Source organism: Procambarus clarkii, chromosome 63 (genome assembly GCF_040958095.1).
Source record: "Procambarus clarkii isolate CNS0578487 chromosome 63, FALCON_Pclarkii_2.0, whole genome shotgun sequence".
NCBI classification, from domain to species: Eukaryota; Metazoa; Arthropoda; class Malacostraca; order Decapoda; family Cambaridae; genus Procambarus; species Procambarus clarkii.
In genome coordinates, this window is record NC_091212.1 from 6,591,342 (window position 1) to 6,618,135 (window position 26,794).

Here is a 26,794-nt window from a genome sequence, read left to right on the forward strand (position 1 = left end):
TGTCAGGGGAAAGCGCCAAGCTGTTATGACTGTATAGCACTGGGAAGGGACTGGGATAAGGATTTGGGATGGGACGGCGGGGAAGAAATGGTGCCCAACCACTTTCTTGACGGTTGGGGATTGAACGCCGACTTGCAGGACGCGAGACCGTCGCTCTACCGTCCTGCACAAGTGATTGGGACAAAGACAGGGCGGAGGGGTTCGTATTCCTTGGGCCCCGTGTTCCTGTCGACCGGGACCCTTCCAACACACCAGAAACGTAAGTGCAGAAACATGGAAAGTCGTACTTACGACTGATACAAGTTACAGCGACGACTTTTTGACCAGACCACATACTAGAAGATGAGGGGACGACGACGACTTTTCGGTCCGTCCTAGACCATTCTCAAGTCGATTGAGTCTTGATTCACAATCGACTTGCGAATGGTCCAGGACGGACGGAAACGTCGTCGTCCTTTCACCTTCTAGTGTGTGTGGTCTGGTCAACATTCTTCAGCCACGTTATTGTGACTCCTCGCCTGCTTACAGCGGCGAGTTCATACAGTTCCCGCCACGACCAACGACACTTGGAGGGGGGGGGGACTGGTATTTTGCATATCCGTATTGGGGGGGGGGAGAGTTTTACCCCCTCTGACCGTTGATAAGATGACAGTAATTCCCCAGGTCTTGGCCAGCATCTTGGCCAACGCTCGTCACCATTCGCGGCAAAACCTCCACTCTCATGTTGGGCTCCGGACATTTTTGTGTATTTATTTTGTCATTAAGTTGATCTATGTGATTAACAACATACAAATTAATTTGCAAAAGGCTTATTAACCCATATAAGGCAGTTTTTTTTTCTTTTTTTTTTTAATATAACCAGAACTTTTATATATATATATGTCGTACCTAGTAGCCAGAACGCACTTCTCAGCCTACTATGCAAGGCCCGATTTGCCTAATAAGCCAAGTTTTCTTGAATTAATATATTTTCTCTAATTTTTTTCTTATGAAATGATAAAGCAACCCTTTTCATTATGTATGAGGTCAATTGTTTTTTATTGGAGATAAAATTAAAGTAGATATATGACCGAACCTAACCAACCCTACCTAACCTAACCTAACCTATCTCTATAGGTTAGGTTAGGTAGCCGAAAAAGTTAGGTTAGGTTAGGTAGCCGAAAACGTTAGGTTAGGTTAGGTTAGATAGGTTAGGTAGTCGAAAATCAATTAATTCTTGAAAACTTGGCTTATTAGGTAAATCGGGCCTTGCATAGTAGGCTGAGAAGTGAGTTCTGGCTACTAGGTACGACATATATATATATATATATATATATATATATATATATATATATATATATATATATATATATATATATATATATATAAGCTGAGAGCTTTTCACTTCATTTTAATTTCACCTGCAGCACGCCCCACCAATCAGTTAACAACCTGGCACCCAATTACCGCTGAGTAAACAGGGGCGATCAGTTAAGAATTAAGCGCCCAGTCAATCCTCCATGGCCAGGACTCGAACCCAGACTCAAGATGGTGGAGGAGGCGAGTGTCTTACCACGGAGCCAGCTTGTTGTCTCCACGTCTTCAATATATGTATTTAACTTCGTGTAAATTATTAGATGGAATATATAATTAGAATAATCTTCCACATCTTCTAAATTATTTATTTGATGTTGCTGCTCAGGGGCCAGATTCACGAAGCAGTTACGCAAGCACTTACGAACGTGTACATCTTTCCTCAATCTTTGACGGCTTTGGTTACAATAATTAAACAGTTTACAAGCATGAAAACTTGCCAATCAACTGTTGTTATTGTTATAAACAGCCTCCTGGTGCTTCGGAGCTCATTAACTGTTTAATAATTGTAAACAAAGCCGCCAAAGATTGAGAAAAGATGTACAGGTTCGTAAGTGTTTGCGTAACTGCTTCGTGAATCTGGCCCCAGATTTCCATACGACCCAACTCTTGCAGCCCGTCAATCACTGCGTCTCATTTTGGACACTATGCCCCCCCCCTCCCCCCAACGTACAAAATTAGGTGTACTAGAGAAGTAGAACCTCACAGATATCTACGTTTTCTATGCGTAGGTTGGCGGGGTTATGTAGGGGTGGCTTAGGTGTGTGTGTTTTAGTATTGTATATGTTGTGGGAGCCGAGCGGACAGCACGCTGTGCACGTGATCCTGTGGTCCCGGGCGCCGGCGAGAAACAGTGGGCAGAATTTCTTTCACCCTATGTCCCTTGTTACCTATCAGTAAAATAGGTACCTGGGAGTTAGTCAGCTGTCACGGGCTGCTTCCTGGGGGTGGAGGCCTGGTCGAGGACCGGGCCGCGGGGACACTAAAGCCCCGAAATCATCTCAAGATAACCTCAAGATAGGCATAACAGTTGCATTATTTACGGTGTGGTAGTGGTAAGAACAGGCTGGTTGTACAGTCACACATCGAAGAAAGCCGCAGTGAAGGACCTTGTAATAAAGGAAGAGATGGGAACGACCTCGTAGAGAACGATAAAGACATATGTGAGGAACTCGCCACGAGGCTTACCTTTTTTTTTTTTGTTATTAAGATTTCAAAGACTTGGATTGATGTTAGGCTTGTATTGTTACGTAATTTTTAAACTGGTTTTCTCTTGACTTTGCTCATATCTACACTTTCCAAGGTCCAGGTTTGGCCTGATAACGAAACAGTAAAAAGTTCACTACGGGCTCACCATAGCCCGTGCTGCTTGGAACAAATGTTCCAAGTAGCGAATCTTTAACAACAACAACAAACGAAGCAGTTACGCAAGCACTTACGAACCTGTACATCTTTTATCAATCTTTGGCGGCTTTGTTTACAGTTATTAAACAGTTAATGAGCTCCGAAGCACCAGGAGGCTGTTTATAACAATAACAACAGTTGATTGGCAAGTTTTTATGCATGTAAACTGTTTAATAAATGTAACCAAAGCCGTCAAAGATTGAGGAAAGATGTACAGGTTCGTAAGTACTTGCGTAACTGCTTCGTGAATCTGGCCTCAGGTCTGGCCATAGAGATTAACTTCAACCACGTATCATTGATACGGGTTGCATCATTCGCGAGAGTTGCTGTTGTTAAAGATTCGCTACCTGGAACAAAGTTCCAAGTAGCACGGGCTATGGTAAGCCCGTAGTGCCTTTCGCAAGAGATAGAACACATTCTATGTCGTAATGGTGATAAGGGAGAATGAATGACACGAGAATTGCCCTTCTCCAAAGCCAATCCCCCGATAGCGGTATTTAGAAGTGCAGTGACACATATTTGCATAGGTATTGCACTTTGAGATGGACTCTTACACAATAGAAGCACTGAGACTCCCCCCCGAAGTGCATACTGAAACCGGAGGCAGTTCAGTCATAGCCACCAGAGTCAAGCCTGGCTCCGGGCCGGGGTTGGGGGGAGTAGAAGAACTCCAAGAAACCCCATCTAAGTTTAATCCAGCCTGGAGTCTATTGTCACGATGCTCACCTGTACAGTTTGCACACATTTAACCAAAACAAAAAAGTTTATGCATGAAGCAACTTACATAAAAAAAAAGTGTGTTGCCTTCAAACAGAGTTTTGTTGAGAACAGCGTACAATTCTGGCAGTAAATTTTCCCAAAGAGCAAGAGCTCAACCCCCGCAAACACAACTAGGTGAGTACATACATACATACCTTCATACATATATACATACATATCGTGTGAAGATGGGTGACAGCCAAGTCCCAGTGCAGGACAGCTTAAGCTAGCAGGAAAGAGTATGCAGGAAGAGATGGTGTCGAACCCTGATGACGGAGAGAGAGAGGAACCGACAAGGCAAGGAACTGACACGGTAACCGCGCCACCAAGGGGGACACATTGCCAAACATGTATTCCCACATGACCCGTAGAGACATTACAAAATATTCAAACATCTGGCCAGAACGCGAACAATTAGAGACAGAAAAGAAAACAGAAATACAGAGCACACACACACCAGTCAATTGTGAAGACATACCTAAGGTGTTATTTTATCTCTTCCCCCCTTGACGTGGGACAACAAAATCAACCATTAAATTGTTGAGAGAGTTGGGGTTGACGGGGACGGCCCGCCGCCACCACCCCCGCCCCCAGCCTGCCAGCCACCCCGGGCTCGGCGCCCTGGGTGGCGACGGCATCAAACAGCAGCTGACTTTGATCTCTGAAGCTCCAAGGCTTTACCGGGAAATCTTCCGACGATGGCGCCACGAATATCATCTGAAGTCTTCACCATTTTAGAGTAATATTACTGTGGGCCCATATATATATATATATATATATATATATATATATATATATATATATATATATATATATATATATATATATATATATATATATATATATGACAATGTCAGACCACGGAGGAAAATGAAACAGGAAATTTCCTTAAGTACTTTCGTATATTAAATACATCTTCAGAAGGAAGATGTATTTAATATACGAAAGTACTTAAGGAAATTTCCTGTTTCATTTTCCTCCGTGGTCTGACATTGTCACATTCTTAATCACGTGTTTATTTTCGTGATATACACTCATATATATATATATATATATATATATATATATATATATATATATATATATATATATATATATATATATATATATATATATATATATGCATAGGCCTTGGTGCCCCAATTCACACTGAATACAAGTGTATTTGCAACAGGGTGGAAGCAGACCAATACGGACTGCATGGGTTGCATTGCGAAAGCACAAAGGGCTGGCATGCAAAACACAACGAAGTCAATGACATCATCAAGAGAAGCCTCGTCTCAGCTCAGTGCCCAGCGGAAAGAGAACCTCGCATCCTAGGGGACCAAAACCCGGATTTCCCCCCACTTCGCCCTGATGGCATCACCATATACTCCTGGAAGGGGGGCAGACACTTGGTGTGGGACTACACATGTGTGTATCCACCCTGGCTGACACCTATGTACACTTGGGAGCTGATCAAGCAGGTGGGGCGGCCAACCACAGGGAAACAGCAAAATCACTCAAGTACAGGCGACTGGAAGGTCAATACCTCTTTGTTCCCATAGTGTCTGAGACGCATGGCCCCTGGGGCAAGAGTGCCTTGGGATTTCTCAAGGAATTGGGCTCCAAGCTCATTGACGTCACCAGAGACCCAAGAGCTGCCAGTTTCCTGTTTCAGCGCCTCAGTGTGGCGATCCAGAGAGGAAATGCTTGCTGCATCCTCGGTTCCTGTCCGGAAGCGGAGGAGCTTCATAAGAGATCCATAACCTTTCAGCACTCTTTGTATCAACCAATGTATATCTTGTAACCTTTAAATACATAATAAAGCACAAAAAACACAAAAGGAAGGGGTGGTAGGAGAAAAGCACACAGGAACTGTATTGGAGGGGACCTAAACATTCCCTCTAATGCGTTATGTGTGGTTTCCTCCGAGGCTATGGGTCCCCCTTCTTCCAGCCAGAGGTGGTACTCCCTTTCTTTATATATATATATATATATATATATATATATATATATATATATATATATATATATATATATATATATATATATATATATATGCAATTGACGATCACTAAATACTGATCATTTGTATGCGGAAAAACCACAAAGAAATGGGAAAGAGAGATGAACGTTTCGGCCTGTTAAAGCCGTTGTCAACACCAGACTCAGAAGAAGAACGAAGAAGTCAAAAGAGTCTTTGTGGTTTTTCCGCACATATATATATATATATATATATATATATATATATATATATATATATATATATATATATATATATATATATATATATATATATATATATATATATATATATAAAACTTGGGAGGGTACCACCTCTGGTGCAAATGTGGGGACCCATAACCTCGGAGAAGAAAATAAGGAGTATTCAGAGAAGACCTTGTGGATTCTCACTGAACACTTTAATATTTTCTTCTCCTACCACCCTATTCTTTTGTATATATACATATATGTTTGTTTTATTTAAACTTTGTTACAAAAAAAGGAGTTATATATTAGGTCCAAAGTTGATTATCATAAGTTGTCGAGTTCCTCCAGCTCCTCAGATGGCGGGCAGGAACTCTGAATGCAGTGAGCATTTCCCCTCTGTGTCGCCACACTGAGGCGCTGGAAAAGGAAGCTGGCAGCTCTAGGGTCTCTTGTTGTTTCAATTAGTCTAGAACCCAGTTCCTTCAAAAAACTGATGGCACTCTTACCCCAGGTGCCGAGTGTCTCAGAAACAATGGGGACAAAATTGTAGTGGTGGTCCAGCTCTCTGTACTTAGGGCATTTGGCTGATTCCCTGTGGGAATCACAGTAGGCTACTCATGAGAAACTCTCCAGACACAAAACAGAACGCTTTAAAAGAGACTAACGTCGTCTATGTCTTCAAATGCCCACTTGGGGACTGTAAGCTCCAAAAAACCCAGTATATAGGCAAGACAACAACATCTCTTTCTAGGCGTTTAACGATGCATAAGCAACAGGGCTCCATTAAGGAACATATAATCTCTTCCCACAACCAAACCATCGCCAGAGAAATCCTAGTAAACAACACAGAAATCATCGATAGATACAGCGATAGCAGGCGGCTTGACGTTTGCGAGGCACTACACATCAAGAAGTCAACACCAGCAATCAACAGCCAATTATTGCACAACTATATTCTACCCACCTCAAGACTCCGCTCCAATATAGAAGCATCAAGAAATATGGACCAATAGGCTTTCTACAAACACTTCTATTCAATATCCATTGTTTCGTGTTCTGTCTTGTGTTGATGAAATTAATACCCTATTAATACTCTTGTTCTGTCTTGTGTTGATGAAATTAATACCCTATTAATACCACATTTTGTTCTGTCTTGTGTTAATGCCACATCACCCCTTCCACCTCAATCAAATGTAGATATAAAATCGGAGATACGTAAGTTCTATTCAGTTGTGTATTTGTGAACTAAAGTCTTTGAAAATGTAATAAGTTTTACGAAACGCGCCCGTGTCGCGTCAGACTAGAAATAAAAATGAATTTTGGAGAATTGATTTTTGATTTACCTCCAACAGTGAAGCGTAATGTACGAAAGATTGAGAAAATTCGTGTTAGAATTATTAATCTTACTTTTTCGGTCATATTTAATAATATATATATATATATATATATATATATATATATATATATATATATATATATATATATATATAGGTATTGGTATACATGAGCTATTAATTTCTCAATTCTAATACAGCTGGAGAACTTGAACTTTTGGTATAATACTCACACATATATATATACAAGTAGAAGCTGATAAACTGTGATAACTTTGAGCGCCCAAATTAAGCGCACATTTAGCACATATAAATTCAGTACAATAACTCAGGACTTAAGACCACAACGTGACCAATCTCTTGAGAAATCTTAATTGCTATGGATTATTAATTTAGCGGCACAGTATAATTGCCTATAATTGTGAGTACACTCACCTGGTGAGGCTCAACCAAGACGCTTATTATAATTTTTATTATTATTAATTATTATTTTTAATTATTATTATTATTATTAATTATTATTTTTAATTATTATTATTATTATTAATTATTATTTTTAATTATTATTATTATTATTGTTGTTGTTTACAGGTTTAAGAAAACGGAGGGTAATACGGGGTGATTAAGGGTTATTAATATGAGTCAAAAGGTCCCCCCTCACATTCATGAGTTGGAAATGATGGGCGACGAAGACATTTGGGCCCATTCTGGTCCACGACGGATCGAAACGTAGATTGTGGGGGCGGGGAGGTGGGGGGGAGGGATGGTGGGATAACTTTGGGAGTGGCGAGGGAGGGTGTAGGTGAGTGGCGAGGGAGGGTGTAGGTGAGTGACGAGGGAGGGTGTAGGTGAGTGACGAGGGAGGGTGTAGGTGAGTGGCGAGGGAGGGTGTAGGTGAGTGACGAGGGAGGGTGTAGGTGAGTGGCGAGGAAGGGTGTAGGCGAGTGGCGAGGGAGGGTGTAGGTGAGTGGCGAGGGAGGGTGTAGGTGAGTGGCGAGGGAGGGTGTAGGCGAGTGGCGAGGGAGGGTGTAGGTGAGTGGCAAGGGAGGGTGTAGGTGAGTGGCGAGGGAGGGTGTAGGTGAGTGGAGAGGGAGGGTGTAGGTGAGTGGCGAGGGAGGGTGTAGGTGAGTGGCGAGGGAGGGTGTAGGTGAGTGGCGAGGGAGGGTGTAGGTGAGTGGAGAGGGAGGGTGAAGGTGAGTGGCGAGGGAGGGTGTAGGTGAGTGGCGAGGGAGGGTGTAGGTGAGTGGCGAGGGAGGGTGTAGATGAGTGGCGAGGGAGGCTGTAGGTGAGTGACGAGGGAGAGTGTAGGTGAGTGGCGAGGGAGGGTGTAGGTGAGTGGCGAGGGAGGCTGTAGGTGAGTGACGAGGGAGAGTGTAGGTGAGTGGCGAGGGAGGGTGTAGGTGAGTGGCGAGGGAGGGTGTAGGTGATGAGTGACGAGGGAGGGTGTAGGTGAGTGGAGAGGGAGGCTGTAGGTGAGTGGCGAGGGAGGCTGTAGGTGAGTGACGAGGGAGAGTGTAGGTGAGTGGCGAGGGAGGGTGAAGGTGAGTGGCGAGGGAGGGTGTAGGTGATGAGTGACGAGGGAGGGTGTAGGTGAGTGGCGAGGGAGGGTGTAAGTGAGTGGCGAGGGAGAGTGTAGGTGAGTGGCGAGGGAGGGTGAAGGTGAGTGGCGAGGGAGGGTGTAGGTGATGAGTGACGAAGGAGGGTGTAGGTGAGTGGCGAGGGAGAGTGTAGGTGAAGGTGAGTGGCGAGGGAGGGTGTAGGTGATGAGTGACGAAGGAGGGTGTAGGTGAGTGACGAGGGAGAGTGTAGGTGAGTGGCGAGGGAGGGTGTAGGTGATGAGTGACGAAGGAGGGTGTAGGTGAGTGGCGAGGGAGGGTGTAGGTGAGTGGCGAGGGAGGGTGTAGGTGATGAGTGACGAAGGAGGGTGTAGGTGAGTGGCGAGGGAGGGTGTAGGTGAGTGGCGAGGGAGGGTGTAGGCGAGTGGCGAAGGAGGGTTTAGGTGAGTGGCGAGTGAGATATAGACAGAAATTGGATTTCTATTATCACTAAAATCAAAGTAAATGTTCAAAATATCATAAAATAATGGGAAAAAAATCAATAAACATTACATAAAATAACACTGCGGGTATTCAAGTATATAAAGATGTTGAAGAAGCGACAGTCAATCGTTGCAGGCCCCTCGCAGCAAGCAGGCCGATGGGTGGAGGGAGGCAAGCAGCCTGTAACACCTAGGAACATAAATCTAGATAAACCATGTGTTTAGCCTCACCACCTCTGATACCCACCCCTGTATAATTCACCGCTCGCATGCTCTCCCACGGACCTCCAACGCACTCTTTTTAACACGGGAGGGGTGGGATGGCAGCGGGAAAATAAAGAGTGCGTGTGGCGGATCTCTCACGTGCAGTGGACGGCAGCCGCCCGAGGGTGGAGGAGGGCGGGCGGTGGGCAGGGCAGGTCAGTTGTTGCCGAGAGTGTGAGAGGAGAGGCTGTGTCCGCCACCGCTCCGGGACACGCTCCTTCTAACCCACGGATATTTACCGCCCCCGTTCGGGATCGCAGCGCCCTTTGATATATTCCCGCCGGAAACTCGAGTGCGTTGCTGAGTCGTGGAAGTGATTACATATTGCTTGTGTGTGTGTGTGTTTAGGAGCCCCTCGAGTGGCCAATTGTGTGTTTTTGGAGTTGGTTAAATCTTAAAAAAGAAAGGTGATACCTGGTGATAGCAGCTCAACAACCTTGTATCGTGTACAGAGGCTGTAGCGTGGATGGTGGGGGCGAGAGTATAAGATGACCCCGGAGTGCAGGTAGATGCGAGGGAGAGAGAGAGAGAGAGAGCAACCCTGGCTCGTAGATGTATTTGAATGGGAGTGATTTTGCCTGGTCCAAGCTGAAGATGCACTACAAACTCTTGCTCCTCGCTATCCTGCTCTTCGTCGCTCCCCAGGCACTAAGTAAACGCAAGCCTCCCAGGAGATGTCCAGGTCAGTCTTCCTCAACGCCTCTTTAAATTAGGTCAAGAGGCAGGACATGGTTAAGTTAGGGTTTTGAACCCGACGGATTGGGTTTAAACCCTAACCTCCCAAGTTCCAATACAATTAATATGATTATATAATTTCACATTTATGTGTAGATCAAGATTGGGTTAATTTATTTTTTTGTTAGTTATGATAATCAATTGACAGATTTATATCGAGGTTTCGGTGTAGGGTGCAGTGTGTCCTGGATTAAGAATGGTGTACGATACAGTATAACCTGGATTAAGAGTCACGACAATGTTTTCAACATGATTGTATTAAAACAACCTGTAGCTTACTGTACGCTCACACACCTGTAGCTTACTGTACGCTCACACACCTGTAGCTTACTGTACGCTCACACACCTGTAGCTTACTGTACGCTCACACACCTGTAGCTTACTGTACGCTCACACACCTGTAGCTTACTGTACGCTCACACACCTGTAGCTTACTGTACGCTCACACACCTGTAGCTTACTGTACGCTCACACACCTGTAGCTTACTGTACGCTCACACACCTGTAGCTTACTGTACGCTCACACACCTGTAGCTTACTGTACGCTCACACACCTGTAGCTTACTGTACGCTCACACACCTGTAGCTTACTGTACGCTCACACACCTGTAGCTTACTGTACGCTCACACACCTGTAGCTCACTGTACGCTCACACACCTGTAGCTTACTGTACGCTCACACACCTGTAAGGACACGCTCAGATATTACCTTCGTGTACTAAACCTGACTTATAATTTAATTAATACAATTCACACAATTTACCTGATGCGTACGGTAACAAAAAATAATAATAATTAAAGCATTTATTTCATTCAATTCTGAAAATATTTTAAATGTTTGTTGGTCCTGCTGAAGTTTCGAAGTTATTTCTGAACTTCCCTGCAGCCTAGCGATGCTTTTCCGGGAGGTGAAAGCTGTAAATAAAAACATTTTCCACCAACGCATAAAAATTCCGTTGAAGCTAACGTCAGTTAGTACGCCTGACAGCTGAGTGGACAGCGCTTCGGATTCGTAGTCCTGAGGTTCCGGGTTCGATCCCCAGTGGAGGCGGAGACAAATGAGCAAAATGTTTCTTTCACCCTGATGGCGCTGTTACCCAGCAGTGAATAGGTACCTGGGAGTTAGACAGCTACTACGGGCTGCCTCCTGGAGGGGTGTGTAACAAAAAGGAGGACCGGGCCGCGAGGACGCTAAGCCCCGAAGGGAGGGGCAGAGACTGGGTGTGACTGGAGGGTTATTAATTGCTGTCTTCCATCCCCTCCTTTCCCTTCCCCCTTTCCCTTCCCCCTTCCCCTTTCCCCCCCCCCTTAACCCAGGATTTATGACGGCTTTTGACACCCCCGCTGGGTCTCTTGTTTACTCTCATTATCGCGTTTTTTTACCTTAACTACTTTTCGAAACGGACGTAAATGATGAGGTAGGTGATTGAAGAGGTGGGATGAGAGGGCGTGTCGTACCTAATGGCCAGATCGCGCTACTTAGCCTAGTATGCACGGCTAGATTTGCCTAACAGGCAGAGTGATTTTCGTTATATTTAGATTATTATTTCAAATTGGTTACGTTGAATTAATATTCAATTATATTAAGAACATCACTTAAGTTATGTTAGGTTTGGCAATATTTCTGCGTTACTTTTAGCTCAAATTATGAAAAAAAAGTCAAATAAAATGCAAAGTTTTGTCATTTCATAAGAAAAATAAAATGAAAAATGTCATTTCAGTAAAACTCTGCTTGTTAGGCAAATCGGGCCTTGCATAGCAAACCAAGTAGTGGGTTCTGGGGCCAGATTCACAAAGCAGTTACGCAAACACTTACGAACCTGTACATCTTTTCTCAATCTTTGGCGGCTTTGTTTACAATTATTAAACAGTTAATGAGCTCCGAAGCACCAGGAGGCTGTTTATAACAATAACAACAGTTGATTGGCAAGTTTTCATGCTTGTAAACTGTTTAATAAATGTAAACAAAGCCGTCAAAGATTGAGGAAAGATGTACACGTTCATAAGTACTTCGTGAATCCGGGTTCTGGCTATTCCGTACGACAATGCGGTCTCCAGTAGCCAGCTCACCCTAACAGCCTATTGGGCCCCACAACTAACCCAACACGTTTTGTGAAAGGTATAAATAATTCGTGGAAATTGGTCCGAGGGATTAATATTATAGATATTGGATTTGTTGTATACGTAGCATTTGACTATAATTATTTGTGGTGTTTTTAAGTTGTATCTGAAATTATAAGTGCAATGAAATTATAAGTGATTATAAATCATTATAAGTCTCTCCTATGTTATATAAGAGTTAATTATGTTATATATAACAAAATCATTGATTTTGTAACGTTTAGATAATGCATTCGGTTGTATTACAAAATAAACAGGCAGAGTAATAATAAAAAAAAATAGTTAATATTTCTAGGCTCAATTAGGCTTCATTTGGTCTCGCGCGAGTGTAGAGTTTCTTGACTGTTCACGGGCCTATGGATAGGCTACTGTACAGTGGGTTGAGCCTAGCCTCAAGCCGGGCTCGGGGAGTAGACAAACTCTTAAACCCCGCTCCAGGTATGCTCCGGGTATTCAATCACATTCGCGCACGTGTCGATCATGTAAGGCTGATTGCACAAATTGGGTGTTATTTACTGAAAATATGTAGTGTGAATGTGGATATAAATTGGAAAATATGTAACTTTGCCTCTTGTATTGTGCTACCATTCACCACACTGAAGCCAAAGTAGCGTGTAACAAAGATGAGGTTGAATTAGATCTAGGTATCCCCATCTCTGCAGTCAAATTTGTATTGTTCCTAACACTCCATCCTGATATAAGAGAAATTACTGACTCCCAACGACCTGAAAGCACCAGTATAAAAAGCTATGATTTGTTCAGATCTGAAATCTATATTTATGGGCAGCACAAAACGTCCACCAGACTGTGCGACACAGTGGTTGCCAGGATCAGGTTGGGTTACCGTTACCTGTGGCGGGTGGCTACAGGTGACGGATCTCCCAATCCTGAGCACTCCAGGTGCAAACTCTGTGAGCAGGAACTGGGGCATGAGCTTTCACACAACAACACCGAATGCCCAGTTATTAGACCTTTCAGACCCGTTGGCATGAGGCACCTGGAGCTTTGTAAATACAGTACTTTATACAATCTCGTGTTATTGAGGATATCCTCATAATGCACCCAAAATTTGCCAGCGCAGACTGCTGAACATATGGCCCTGTATGACTTAACGATCCTGCGAGATGGGGACTTTTAGTATCACTGAAATAGCAGTACAGTATCACTGCTACCTTATTCACTCTTGTGTTCATGATGATATCCTCATAATGCACTCAGAGTCTGCCAGTGCAGAGTACTGATCACATGCCTCTTTATGACTATAACCATCCTGTGTGATGGGGATTTTCAGCATCACATAGTTTTCTGACACACTCTGTACTCCCCTTCATATAGAAGCTGCACAAATGCAGATGTACCTAAACGTGTTAATAAAAACAGAAATCGCAAATGTCGCGTCAGTGGATTCCTCATATCTGGGGACAGGAAGCTCGTGTATATATATATATATATATATATATATATATATATATATATATATATATATATATATATATATATATATATATATATATTCTTTAGGCTTATATTGAAGCACACCTGAGGTTTAAGATCTGACCTCTCCCAGGAAGCAACCCCACCACAGCTGCCTAATTCAAAGGTATATATCTATTTCTAGGTGAACAGAGCCATTAAGTGAAAGGAAATATGCCCAACCATTTCTCTCCCGCCTGGGAATCGAACCCGCAATCGCCGAGTGGGAGTCTAGAACGTAGCCAACTGTACTACGAGAATCCCACTCCACTCCAGACTGTAGTTACTAAGTAACGTAAATCAGTTATAATTGCTATACGACTAATTACATATAATGCATTACATTTATAACCCGCTTAGTAATAGATATATTGTTATATATCTATATATTATATATATAGAGGAGCGTGACGTAGGCTGCAGGTGTGGAGGTTGAGGAGCGTGGCGTAGGCTGCAGGTGTGGAGGTTGAGGAGCGTGGCGTAGGCTGCAGGTGTGGAGGTTGAGGAGCGTGACGTATAGCTGCAGGTGTGGAGGTTGAGGAGCGTGGTGTAGGCTGCAGGTGTGGAGGTTGAGGAGCGTGGTGTAGGCTGCAGGTGTGGAGGTTGAGGAGCGTGACGTATAGCTGCAGGTGTGGAGGTTGAGGAGCGTGGTGTAGGCTGCAGGTGTGGAGGTTGAGGAGCCTGACGTAGGCTGCAGGTGTGGAGGAGCGTGGCGTATAGCTACGTAATGCTAACAACCAAGAAACCCAAAACAAATCTACGGGTTGGGCAACCCAGCTCAGGTTACAAGTGTGTTGTGCACACACCTATTTGTGCTTGCGGGGGTTGAGCTCTGGCTCTTTGGTCCCGCCTCTCAACTGTCAATCAACTGGTGTACAGATTCCTGAGCCTATTGGGCTCTATCATATCTACACTTGAAACTGTGTATGGAGTCAGCTTCCACCACATAAAAGCCTAATGCATTCCATTTGTCAACCACTCTGATGTGTGGAGGATTCTCAGTGTGTATGTGGCAGTGTTGCACTGCAAGCGCTCGTAGATTATGTGTTTTGAGTTTGCTGCACAATACACGCAGTTTTGTGTTATAGATAGGAGCTGCCTCGTATGGGCCAATAGGCCTTCTGCAGTTATCTTTGTTCTTATGTTTATCCCCGGCTCTGTCGTACCTGGAGGCTTTATGATCAAAGGTGTCAGTCGTTGGGTTCTTATCGCTCGCGCCTGTCTCATGTACGGCTTTGACGGGACCGTCACGTCTTCATCGTTGTTCCCGTCACGTGACCGTCACGTGACCGTCACGCATCACGTGTGCGTTGTCGAGGTCGACCTCCAGCATGTCAGCCTCGGATAAGGGTGGGAGGTAAAATAATTTAATGATGAGAAAAGGCTGTTGTTGTTTCAGATTTAGCTACTCAGAACAAAATGTCCATGTAGCACGGGCTATGGTGAGCCCGTAAGATAAAAGGCTAAGTCAGAATGACTATATAACGCTTGGATAGGCACTGAGGACAAGGGGATGGAATGAAGCAACGATGCACTTGGAGCATCGAAAATCGAACCCCGACTTGCAAGAAGCCAGGCGGTTGCTGTTCGGACCAGTTCAAGTGGTTGATCAACCGGGAATTAGACCATAAATAAAACAAACTATTATACATGTTTTTCTGCTCTCCCGAAAATTGTGCAGGTAGGCCCCTGCCTGGTCGACGACCGGGCCGCGGGGACGCTAAGCCCCGAAATCATCTCAAGATAACCTCAAGATAACCTCTGGAGGGTTAATTATTCCGTGACACTTGCTTACTGATAACTAGTAACTAATATTCTTTCTTAGGTCTATTTGGGAATAATGTCAATGTTTCTCTCAGTTCCCTGGTATTACACATAGCCCTTATTTATAATTCACAATATTAATTTATTGCGTATAAAGAGCAATGAATATTTATACATACATATATGTTGGATGTATAAATAGGCAGCCAGTTTATACATACAGTACAGGGGGGCCAGATTCACGAAGCAGTTACGCATGCACTTACGAACCTGTACATCTTTTCTCAATCTTTGGCGGCTTTATTTACAAGTATTAAGCAGTTAATGAGCTCCAAAGCACCAGGAGGCTGTTTATAACAATAACAACAGTTGATTGGGGAAGTTTTCATGCTTGTAAACTATTTAATAAATGTAACCAAAGCCGTCAAAGATTGAGGAAAGATGTACACTTTCGTAAGTACTTGCGTAACTGCTTCGTGAATCCGTGGGGGTATCTATTTACTGCTAGGTGAACGGGCGGAATAGGTGATAGATTGATTGATGAAGATTAAGCCACCCAAAAGGTGGCACGGGCATGAATAGCCCGTAAGTGGTGGCCCTTTTGAGCCATTACCAGTATCAAGAGCTGATACTGGAGATCTGTGGAGGTGCGACTGCACCCTGCGTGACGGGAGATGTCTCCCGTCCGGAATAGGTGATAGGAAACGCGCTCAATCATTTCTGTCCTGCCCGGGATTCGAACCTGGAACTCTCGACTGTGAATTCTAATTCGTTGCATTGATGCATGGCGATAGTGTGATTACTCTCTGTGTATAGGTACTGAGAAAGTTAATAAACATTCACTGCAGTTTGACCAGACCACACACTAGAAGGTGAAGGGACGACGACGTTTCGGTCCGTCCTGGACCATTCTCAAGGCGATGACTTGAGAATGGTCCAGGACGGACCGAAACGTCCTCGTCCCTTCACCTTCTAGCGTATCATCGACTTGAGAATGGTCCAGGACGGACCGAAACGTTCTCGTCCCTTCACCTAGTGTGTCATCGACTTGAGCCAAGTCCAGGACGGACCGAAACGTCGTCGTCCCTTCACCTTCTAGTGTGTGGTCTGGTCTCCATTGGCTCTGTCAACTCTTAATGATGTAGACTCAGGAAATGGCGTCCTGTACAACGTTGTGGCTTTAACCTAGGCTAAACTTGGGGATAATTTCAGCATCTTGGATGCTTCTATACAATTTTACCATTTTTTTTTCTAGAATGTGTAGATTATTCGTGGATATTAGGCCTATTGTGTTCCCTGCTCATCTCCACTCACACTGGCTTTCCTTACCCCTGCTACCTCGCGGTCAAAACCCGGAGAAGGTTTTGTCCAGGTACAAAGGGGCTTACCGTCTATCCCCGTCCATCCCCCGTCCATCTCCCGTCCATGTCCGCTGTCCTTGTATGTTCAATCCATCGTTCCTCTGTTGTTGTTAGTATACTCATTTCGCTGCTCAATCATTCGTCATTAAATATATATATATAAACAAATCCACAAAGGGCCGTGACGAGGATTCGAACCTGAGTCCGGGTTCGAATCCTCGTCACGGCCCTTGTGGATTTGTTCATTTGATGCATTACGTTAGTGTGATCTCTGTGTGTAAATATATATATATATATATATATATATATATATATATATATATATATATATATATATATATATATATATATATATATACTCTTTAAGATACTTAAGTCATATATTCCTTTTCAGCTGCTGTGGCATTTATGCAAACGTAAGATGGTTATCTTTTTTCTTGGGTTATTTAGGTTTAACTCATAAGGTTAAAGTGAGTTTTTCGCTTAGATATCATCTACAAAACTTGAGTCTTGATGTCATTTTCTTCGAAGACTTCAATCTGCTCAGATCAAGATGGACGATAAGACATAATAACATTATTAGAGTGTACGTGTTTCTGTGTGAGTGTGAGTGTGGGGGTAAGATAGTGTACATGTGTGTGTACTCACCTAGTTGCACTTGCGGGGGTTGAGCTTTGTCTCTTTGGCCCCGCCTCTCAACCGTCAATCAACTGGTGTACAGGTTCCTGAGCCTATTGGGCTCTGTCATATCTACATTTGAAACTGTGTATGGAGTCAGCCTCCACCACATCACTGCCTAATGCATTCCACCTGTTAACTACTCTGAAACTGTAAAAGTTCTTTCTAACGTCGCTGTGGCTCATGTGGGTACTCAGTTTCCACCTGTGTCCCCTTGTTCGCGTATCACCCGTGTTAAACACTTTATCTTTATCTACCCCTGTCAATTCCCCTGAGAATTTTGTTGGTAGTGATCATGTCTCCCCTTACTCTTCTGTCTTCCCATGTCGTGAGGGACATTTCACGCATGTCTTTCCTTTTAACTCATGCCTCCTAGTTCTGGGACTAGCCTAGTGGCATGCTTCTGAACTTTTTCCAGCTTCATCTTGTGCTTGACCAGGTACGGGCTCCATGCTGGGGCTGCATACTCCAGGATTGGTCTTACATATGTGGTATACAAGATTCTGAATGATTCTCTGCACAGGTTCATGAAGGCATTTCTTATGTTAGCCAGCCTTGCATACGCCGCAGATGTTATTCTTTTTATGTGAGCTTCAGGAGACAGGTTTGGTGTGATATCAACTCCTAGATCTTTCTCTCTGTCCGTTTCATGAAGGACTTCATCTCCCATTCGGTATCCTGTGTCTGGCCTCCTGTTTCCATCGCCTAGTTTCATTACCTTACATTTACTCGGGTTGAACTCTAGTAACCATTTGTTGGACCATTCATTAAGTCTGTCATGGTCATCTTGTAGCCTCCTACTATCTTCCTCTGTTTTAATCCTCATAATTTTCGCACCATTTGCAAACAATGAGAGGAACGATTCTATACCCTCTGAAAGATCATTTACATATATCAGAAACAGTATAGGTCCAAGGACTGAACCCTGCGGGACTCCACTGGTGACGTCTCGCCAATCTGAGGCCTCACCCCTCACAGTGACTCGCTGTTTTCTGTTACTTAGATACTCCCTTATCCAATGGAGTACCTTCCCTTTCACTCCTGCCTGCATCTCCACCTTTTGTACTATACTGTAGTCTCTTGGGTGGTACTGTATCAAAGGCTTTCTGGCAATCCAAAAATATGCAATCTGCCCACCCCTCTCCTTGTTGCCTGTTTTTTGTTTTGTTGTTTTTTGTTGCCAGATCGTAGAATTCAAATAATCCTGTGAGGCATGACTTGCCATCCCTGAACCCACGTTGGTGTTGTGGCATCAACTTCCTTCACTCCAGATGTTCCATTAGCTTTCTTCACACAATCTTCTCCGTCAGCTTGCATGGTATGCAGGTTAGGGACACTGGCCTGTAGTTCAGTGCCTCCTGTCTATCCCCCTTCTTGTATATTGGGACTACATTTGCCGTCTTACAAATTTCTGGCAGATTCTCTGTTACCAGTGATTTGTTATACACCATGGAGAGTGGCAGGCACAGTGCTTCTGCTCCTTCCTTTAGTATCCATGGCGATATTCCATCTGGGCCTATAGCCTTTGTCACATCCAACTCTAGCAAAAGCTTCCTTACATTCCTACTGGTAATCCCAAACTCCTCTAGTGGTGTCTGGTTAACTATTCCTTCTCTTATCTCTGGAACTTCTTCTTGCTCTAATGTGAAGACTTCGTGAAATTTCTTATTGAGTTCCTCACACACTTTCTTGTCGTTTGTAGTGAATCTGTCTGCCCCTATCCTCAGTTTCATTACCTGTTCCTTCACTGTTGTTTTTCACCTGATGTGGCTGTGCAGCAATTTAGGTTGAGCCTTTGCCTTGCTTGCTATGTCGTTTTCGTACTGGCGTGTGTGCGTATGAGATCGTAGGAAAGAAAGTGTACATGTTTGTATGTACGTGTAAGAGCTTAAGAAACTCTGCGTGTTTCAGTGTCCGCTTGAAAGAGTATGTACGAACGCCTGAGAGTGCATGTACGAGTGCTTGAGAGCGTATGTACGTACGCTTGAGAGCGAATGTACGTATGCTTGAGAGCGTACGTACGAACTGTTGAGAGCGAATGTACTTACACTTCAGAAAGTATGTACGAACTCTTGAGTACGAATGTGCGAACTCTTGAGAGAGAATGTACGAACTTTTGAGAGAGAATGTACGTACTCTTGAGAGCGAATGTACGTACGCTTGAGAGCGAATGTACGTACGCTTGAGAGCGAATGTACATACGCTTGAGAGCGAATGTACGTACGCTTGAGAGCGAATGTACGTACGCTTGAGAGCGTATGTACGTACGCTTGAGAGCGTATGTACGTACGCTTGGGTCGGTATTACGAGTGCGTAATACCGTCGGGTCCGCGGTCCGCGTGTGTCGGGTCGGGTCCGCGTGTGGACCCTAGAGAAGGCTCGTATACGTATATACACATAAAGGTTAGCGTAGTGCCATGCTTCAGTGTCCGGGTGTACAGGCTTGCGTTAGACCATACGCTTACGTGACAGTGTTGGCGGGGGCCGGCGAGGAGGGAACGGTGGAGGTGCGTAGCTGCATTGTCTACCCTCCACTTGTCACACGTCGTAAATCACTCAGTGTGTGCTCCTTTGGGACCCCCCTCTCACCGTTCTTTCTCTCTCCCTCCCCTCCCTCCTCTCTCTCTCTCTCTCTCTTTTTTCTCTCTCTCTCTCTCTCTTTTTTCTCTCTCTCTCTCTCTCTCTCTCTCTCTCTCTCTCTCTCTCTCTCTCTCTCTCTCTCTCTCTCTCTCTCTCTCTCTCTCTCTCTCTCTCTCTCTCTCTCTCTCTCTCTCTCTTCCTTCTTTCGCCAACCTCTATTCCTCTCACGAATTGAATGTGTTGAATGTGGTGGTGGTGGTGCTGTGGTACTGTGGTACTTGTGTGTGGCAGCATTCACAGCCAAGACTGCTGTGTCTGCTGTTCTCTACCACTGGTGCTGTGGTGGCGCTGGTGCTGTGGTGGCACTAGTACTGTGGTGGCACTGGTACTGTGGTGGCACTAGTACTGTGGTGGCACTAGTGCTGTGGTGGCACTGGTGCTGTGGTGGCACTGGTGCTGTGGTGGCACTGGTGCTGTGGCGGCACTAGTACTGTGGTGGCACTGGTACTGTGGTGGCACTAGTACTGTGGTGGCACTGGTGCTGTGGTGGCGCTGGTGCTGTGGTGGCACTAGTACTGTGGTGGCACTGGTGCTGTGGTGGCACTGGTGCTGTGGTGGCACTGGTGCTGTGGTGGCACTGGTGCTGTGGTGGCACTGTCGTGTGGGCGAGCAATGATCATAAAGCTGTTGCATGACTCTCATCATCTGCAATACGAGACACACACCTCATATTTTCACTCATTGAAGATTACAACTGTAGCGGTGGTGGGAGGGGGTGGGGTGGGGGGGGGGGAGCGGTGACCAGTGTTGCGGTGAGCGGTGAGGGACAGTCCATTGATGGTGGTTGGAGGATAGTGGTTAAACATTGGTTGGGTAGAAGGGGGGGGGGATGGTGAGGAGGAAGTGCTTACCTAACAATGGGTCGAGGGGGAAGTGAGATCTACATGTCCCGCCTGTTAGGCTTGTTACACCTGTTGTGTTGTAGCTGATTGGGTTAAAGATTGGGTTAAAGATTGGGTTAAAGACGGTCTTGACCACGGAGCGAAGGAGGTGGAGTGCTTGAAGGTGCTTTAAGCGGAAATTCACTTCCAATTCACTTCACTCATCCACTTCCACTAAACTTCAATTCCGATGAAGAATAATGCAACAAAATCGAGCTTCCTGACTATTGCTTTTATAGGGCGTTTTACCGGAAATTTTTGACCCCCCCTCCCCCCCCCCCCGTACAAACGATATGCTAATGTGGGGGAGTCGGTCGGCCGAGCGGACAGCACACTGGACTGTGATCTTGTGGTCCCGGGTTCGATCCCGGGCGCCGGCGAGAAACTATGGGCAGAGTTTCTTTCACCCTATGCCCCTGTTACCTAGCAGTAAAATAGGTACCTGGGGTGTTAGTCAGCTGTCACGGGCTGCTTCCTGGGGGTGGAGGCCTGGTCGAGGACCGGGCCGCGGGGACACTAAAGCCCCGAAATCATCTCAAGATAACCTCAAGATAAGGAGCCATTCAGGCAGCTACCCCAGCCTAGCCTACATGAAGGACTACAGAGTGTGATAATATCATCTACATATCTCCGGGTGGTTTCGTGTACAGGGACATATATTCAGCCAGCACTTTTGAAAACTTTGGGTGGGTTCATTTTGACATTTCTCAAGAACACGAATGGGTAAAGTATTTGGAAATTTTTGATGTATCCCATATGAGTAGTTCTTAAGGGACTCGTGACTGGTCGTCAGGATAATCACAGACTTCTGTGATTATCCATATTATGTGCGAGATCATGACCCAGTTGCTGCTCACAGAGGCACATGATGAGTCTCATGAGTAACGATGAGTAACGTGGCTGAAGATATGATGACTTAACCACACGTCAGAAGATGAGGAGACGACGACGTGTCGGTCCGTCCTGGACCACTATCAAGTTGATTGTCTTGATAATCGACTTTAGAATGGTCCAGGACGGACCGAAACGTCGTCGTCTCTTGATATCTTGTGGTGTACTGTTTAGTCTTGCTGCTCATAGAGTCTGCACACCTGAAGTGCTCAGGATTGGCAGATCCGTCACCTGTAGCCACCTGCCACAGGTACCTTGGCTACCTTGAGGTGCTTCCGGGGCTTAGTGTCCCCGCGGCCCGGTCGTCGACCAGGCCTCCTGGTTGCTGGACTGATCAACCAGGCTGTTAGACGCGGCTGCTCGCAGCCTGACGTATGAGTCACAGCCTGGTTGATCAGGTATCCTTTGGAGGTGCTTATCCAGTTCTCTCTTGAACACTGTGAGGGGTTTGCCAGTTATGCCCCTTATGTGTAGTGGAAGCGTGTTGAACAGTCTCGGGCCTCTGATGTTGATAGAGTTCTCTCAGAGTACCCCAACCTGGTCCTGGTAACCACTGTGTCGCACTGTCTGGTCGACCTTTTGTGTTGTAAAAGTCTGTGATTTATGTTTGTCTTATTAGACTTGACTATTTAAAGCAATATAGTTTTGGCAACAAAGATGAGAGTTCCAACGTCCAGTTTAATTTCAACTTTGTGACATTCCTATTTATCCGCTATATCTGTTAACGCCCGTGTGCCTGGATCATACTTGGAGAGGGTTCTGGGGGTTCCTCTATGCCCCAAGTCTGTCCTGGGGCTAGTCCTCACGTGGTATAACTTGATACTACGGACTGTTGCTTCTAGCTGCCCACAGGTCCACATATCCACTGCAATCCGATTGGTTGAGCACTTTTCCTTTCAGGAAACTGATATTTTCTTGAAATCTACTTTTGTTCCTACAATATTTCTCATACTTGCTGTTGACTTACGATGTTCAGACAATGCTCTCTTGATTGTTTCTATGGCGCGTCTCCTCTTTACTGACTCTTACTCTGCATTTATCAACATCAACTCAATCAACATCAGAGGCCCGAGACTGTTCAACACACTTCCACTACACATAAGGGACATAACTGGCCGCCCCTCACAGTGTTCAAGAGAGAACTATCAACATCAGAGGCCCGAGACTGTTCAACACGCTTCCACTACACATAAGGGACATAACTGGCCGACCCCTCACAGTGTTCAAGAGAGAACTATCAACATTAGAGCCCCGAGACTGTTCAACACGCTTCCACTACACATAAGGGACATAACTGGCCGACCCTTCACAGTGTTCAAGAGAGAACTATCAACATCAGAGGTCCGAGACTGTTCAACACACTTCCACCACACATAAGGGGCATAACTGGCCGACCCCTCACAGTGTTCAAGAGAGAACTTGATAAACACCTCCAAAGGATACCTGATCAACCAGGCTGTGACTCATACGTTAGGCTGCGAGCAGCCGCGTCCAACAGCCTGGCTGACCAGTCCAGCAACCAGAAGGGCTGGTCGGAAACCGGGCCGCGGGGACGTTGAGCGCCGAAATCATCGCCAGGTAACCCCAAGGTAACCGCAAGGATCATGAGAGAGGAGCGAGAAGAGGGACCTGAAGACGGGAAATTACGAATGAGGTTGTGTGGTGTTGGCGTCGTCAACAGCCGTCCAATGTGGGGCTTATCCGCACTGATCTCAAGGCGCTCAGTGCAAAACACCACCCATGGTAATAACTCTTCTCTAGTTCCAGTTCCCATTATTCTCTCTCTCTCTCTCTCTCTCTCTCTCTCTCTCTCTCTCTCTCTCTCTCTCTCTCTCTCTCTCTCTCTCTCTCTCTCTCTCTCTCTCTCTCTCTCTTTTGTTTTATGTGGGAGGGTAGAGGAGTAGGCGACTTCTGACTCCTGATAGCAAGCTAAGAGCTTTCCCTGGTAAGTCTTACCCCTAGTACTTATCTCTGGAACACCACCCGCCAATCGGTTTACAACCAGGTCCCTAATTACTAATGAGCGAAAAGGGACGAAGAGTTGAGGATTGATGTCCTGTCAGTCCTCCCCAGATTGACGCGACGCAGTCCAAGAAAATGCAGTCTGCCCACCCTTCTCTTTCTTGTTTAATCTTTATCACCTGATCGTAGAATTCTGTTAAACTTGTGAGGCAAGATTTACCATCGTTGAACCCATGTTGGTGGTTTGTCACGAAGTCCCTTCTCTCCTGATGTGTTAATAGGTTTGTCTCACCATCTTCTCCATCACCTTACATGGTATAGAAGTTAAGGACACTGGCCTGTAGTTCAGTGCCTCTTGTCTGTCGCCCTTTTTGTATATTGGGACTACATTAGCTGTCTTCCATATTTCTGGTAGTTCTTCCATCTCCAGTCATCCTATCTACCCTATCCATAGCCAGTGGATAGGGTAGATAGATCCACTGTACTTGCCACCATTGAGAGTGGCAAGCAAAGTGCTTCTGCACACTCTTTCAGTACCTATAGTGAGATTCCGTCTGGTCCAACAGACTTTCTCACGTCCAGATCCAACAGGTGCCTCTTAAACCGTGTTCCTACTAATTTTGAATCCTTCCAAGGCCGCCTCGTTTACTGCCACCTCGCGTAGAGGATTTTCCTCGTTCTATTGTAAAGACCTCCTGGATTCTTTTGTTGAGTTATTCGCATACCTCTTTGTCATTCTCTAAGTACCTGTTCTCACCTGTTCTGAGTTTCATCACCTGTTCTTATTCTGTTGTTTTCCTCCTGATGTGACTGTGGAGCAGCAGTTCTGGGCCGGCCTTGGCTCTATTTGCAATGTCATTTTCGTTCTGTCTCTCTGCCTGACTTCCTGTGTCGGAGAGTCGAGCCGAGAGCGGGAACCTTATCTAACGAAAATATTGTGTTTTCACTCGGGTAATGACCTCATTGTTACCAGGCAAGGGAGGTGATTTATCTCTCTCTCTCTCTCTCTCTCTTTCTCTCTCTCTCTCTCTCTCTCTCTCTCTCTCTCTCTCTCTCTCTCTCTCTCTCTCTCTCTCTCTCTCTCTCTCTCTCTCTCTCTCTCTCTCTCTCTCTCTCTTCTTGTCATTCTTTATTCTTACTCTTCCTTATTCTTATCCAAGGAAATAAGGGAGAGTGATTTACAGAAAGCACCAATTTAATACGTGTGGTCACACTAGTACTCACCTAGTTGTGCTTGCGGGGATGAGGGCGCATTGAGCTTCAGCTCTTTCGCCCCGCCTCCCAACTGACAATCAACTGGGGCACCTAGTGTGTAGCCACTAGTAAGAAATACGAACGTAAAAAAAAAACTAGAAATATAAGTACACCAACGTTATCTACTCTCACCAGACCCCTCGACAATGTACCTTCTTGTATATCAATAAATAAATGATATCCAAGAGTCAGATGTTATAGCAGGATCGAGCAGGAGAGACGCTGGTGGGTGTTGGGTTGGGGGCGCTGGCTGCCGGAGACACCAATTCACACAACACCACTAAATATAGCCATAAAAGAAGCCATTTGCGTATGAATTTACAGTCTCTCTCTTATAGGGGTGGTTTGGGGGAGGAGGAGGACGGGTGTGGCTGGGTGGATGGGGATAAATTTCCTCGGGGTGACATTTGACGCCTGAACCCCATGTTTGGAATGATGGGGTGGGGGTGGGGGTGGGGTGGGTAGGATGTCTCAGCGTTGTCGCGGTTTGGGGTGATGATGTGATCTGTTTCAGGGTCAGGTTATAGCCCCTTGGTGTTCCGGGGGATGCAGGCGACGCGGTCATACACAAAGTTGATTTGGAAGCAGTTTGGTGTTTGATTGATTGGTTGGGTTTGGTTATTTATTATGGCCTCATACTTATCCTGTGGGCGGTAGTGGGCCTCATACTTATCCTGTGGGCGGTAGTGGGCCTCATACTTATCCTGTGGGCGGTAGTGGGCCTCATACTTATCCTGTGGGCGGTAGTGGGCCTCATACTTATCCTGTGGGCGGTAGTGGGCCTCATACTTATCCTGTGGGCGGTAGTGGGCCTCATACTTATCCTGTGGGCGGTAGTGGGCCCCATACTTATCCTGTGGGCGGTAGTGGACCCCACACCCATCCTGTGGGCGGTAGTGGACCCCACACCCATCCTGTGAGCGGCAGTGGACCCCACACCCATCCTGTGAATGGCAGTGGACCCCACACCCATCCTGTGAACGGCAGTGGACCCCACACCCATCCTGTGAATGGCAGTGGACCCCACACCCATCCTGTGAACGGCAGTGGACCCCACACCCATCCTGTGAATGGCAGTGGACCCCACACCCATCCTGTGAATGGCAGTGGACCCCACACCCATCCTGTGAACGGCAGTGGACCCCACACCCATCCTGTGAACGGCAGTGGACCCCACACCCATCCTGTAAACGGCAGTGGACCCCACACCCATCCTGTAAACGGTAGTGGACCCCACACCCATCCTGTGAATGGCAGTGGACCCCACACCCATCCTGTGAACGGCAGTGGACCCCACACCCATCCTGTGAGCGGCATTGGACCCCCACACCCATCCTGTGAGCGGTAGTGGACCCCACACCCATCCTGTGAGCGGCAGTGGACCCCACACCCATCCTATAAACGGCAGTGGACCCCACACCCATCCTGTAAACGGTAGTGGACCCCACACCCATCCTGTGGGCGGTAGTGGACCCCACACCCATCCTGTGAGCGGCAGTGGACCCCCACACCCATCCTGTGAGCGGCAGTGGACCCTCACACCCATCCTGTGAGCGGCAGTGGACCCCCACACCCATCCTGTAAACGGCAGTGGACCCCACACCCATCCTGTAAACGGCAGTGGACCCCACACCCATCCTGTAAACGGCAGTGGACCCCACACCCATCCTGTAAACGGCAGTGGACCCC

The 26,794-nt window shown here is 45.9% G+C and overlaps 1 protein-coding gene across 3 annotated transcripts in view; it reads left to right on the top strand.

The window, feature by feature from the left end:
* Nucleotides 1–26,794, top strand: part of LOC123769680 (protein slit) — a 233,043-nt gene that overhangs the window by 20,226 nt on the left and 186,023 nt on the right. The window contains exon 1 of one of the 3 annotated variants that reach the window (XM_069308673.1): nucleotides 9,485–10,027. The exons of the other annotated variants lie outside the window; for them this stretch is intronic. Coding sequence (XP_069164774.1) covers nucleotides 9,898–10,027 — 130 coding nt within the window. The 5' untranslated portion in view covers nucleotides 9,485–9,897. Of the gene's footprint in view, nucleotides 1–9,484; nucleotides 10,028–26,794 lie in introns of those variants that run through there. 3 annotated transcript variants of the gene reach the window in all.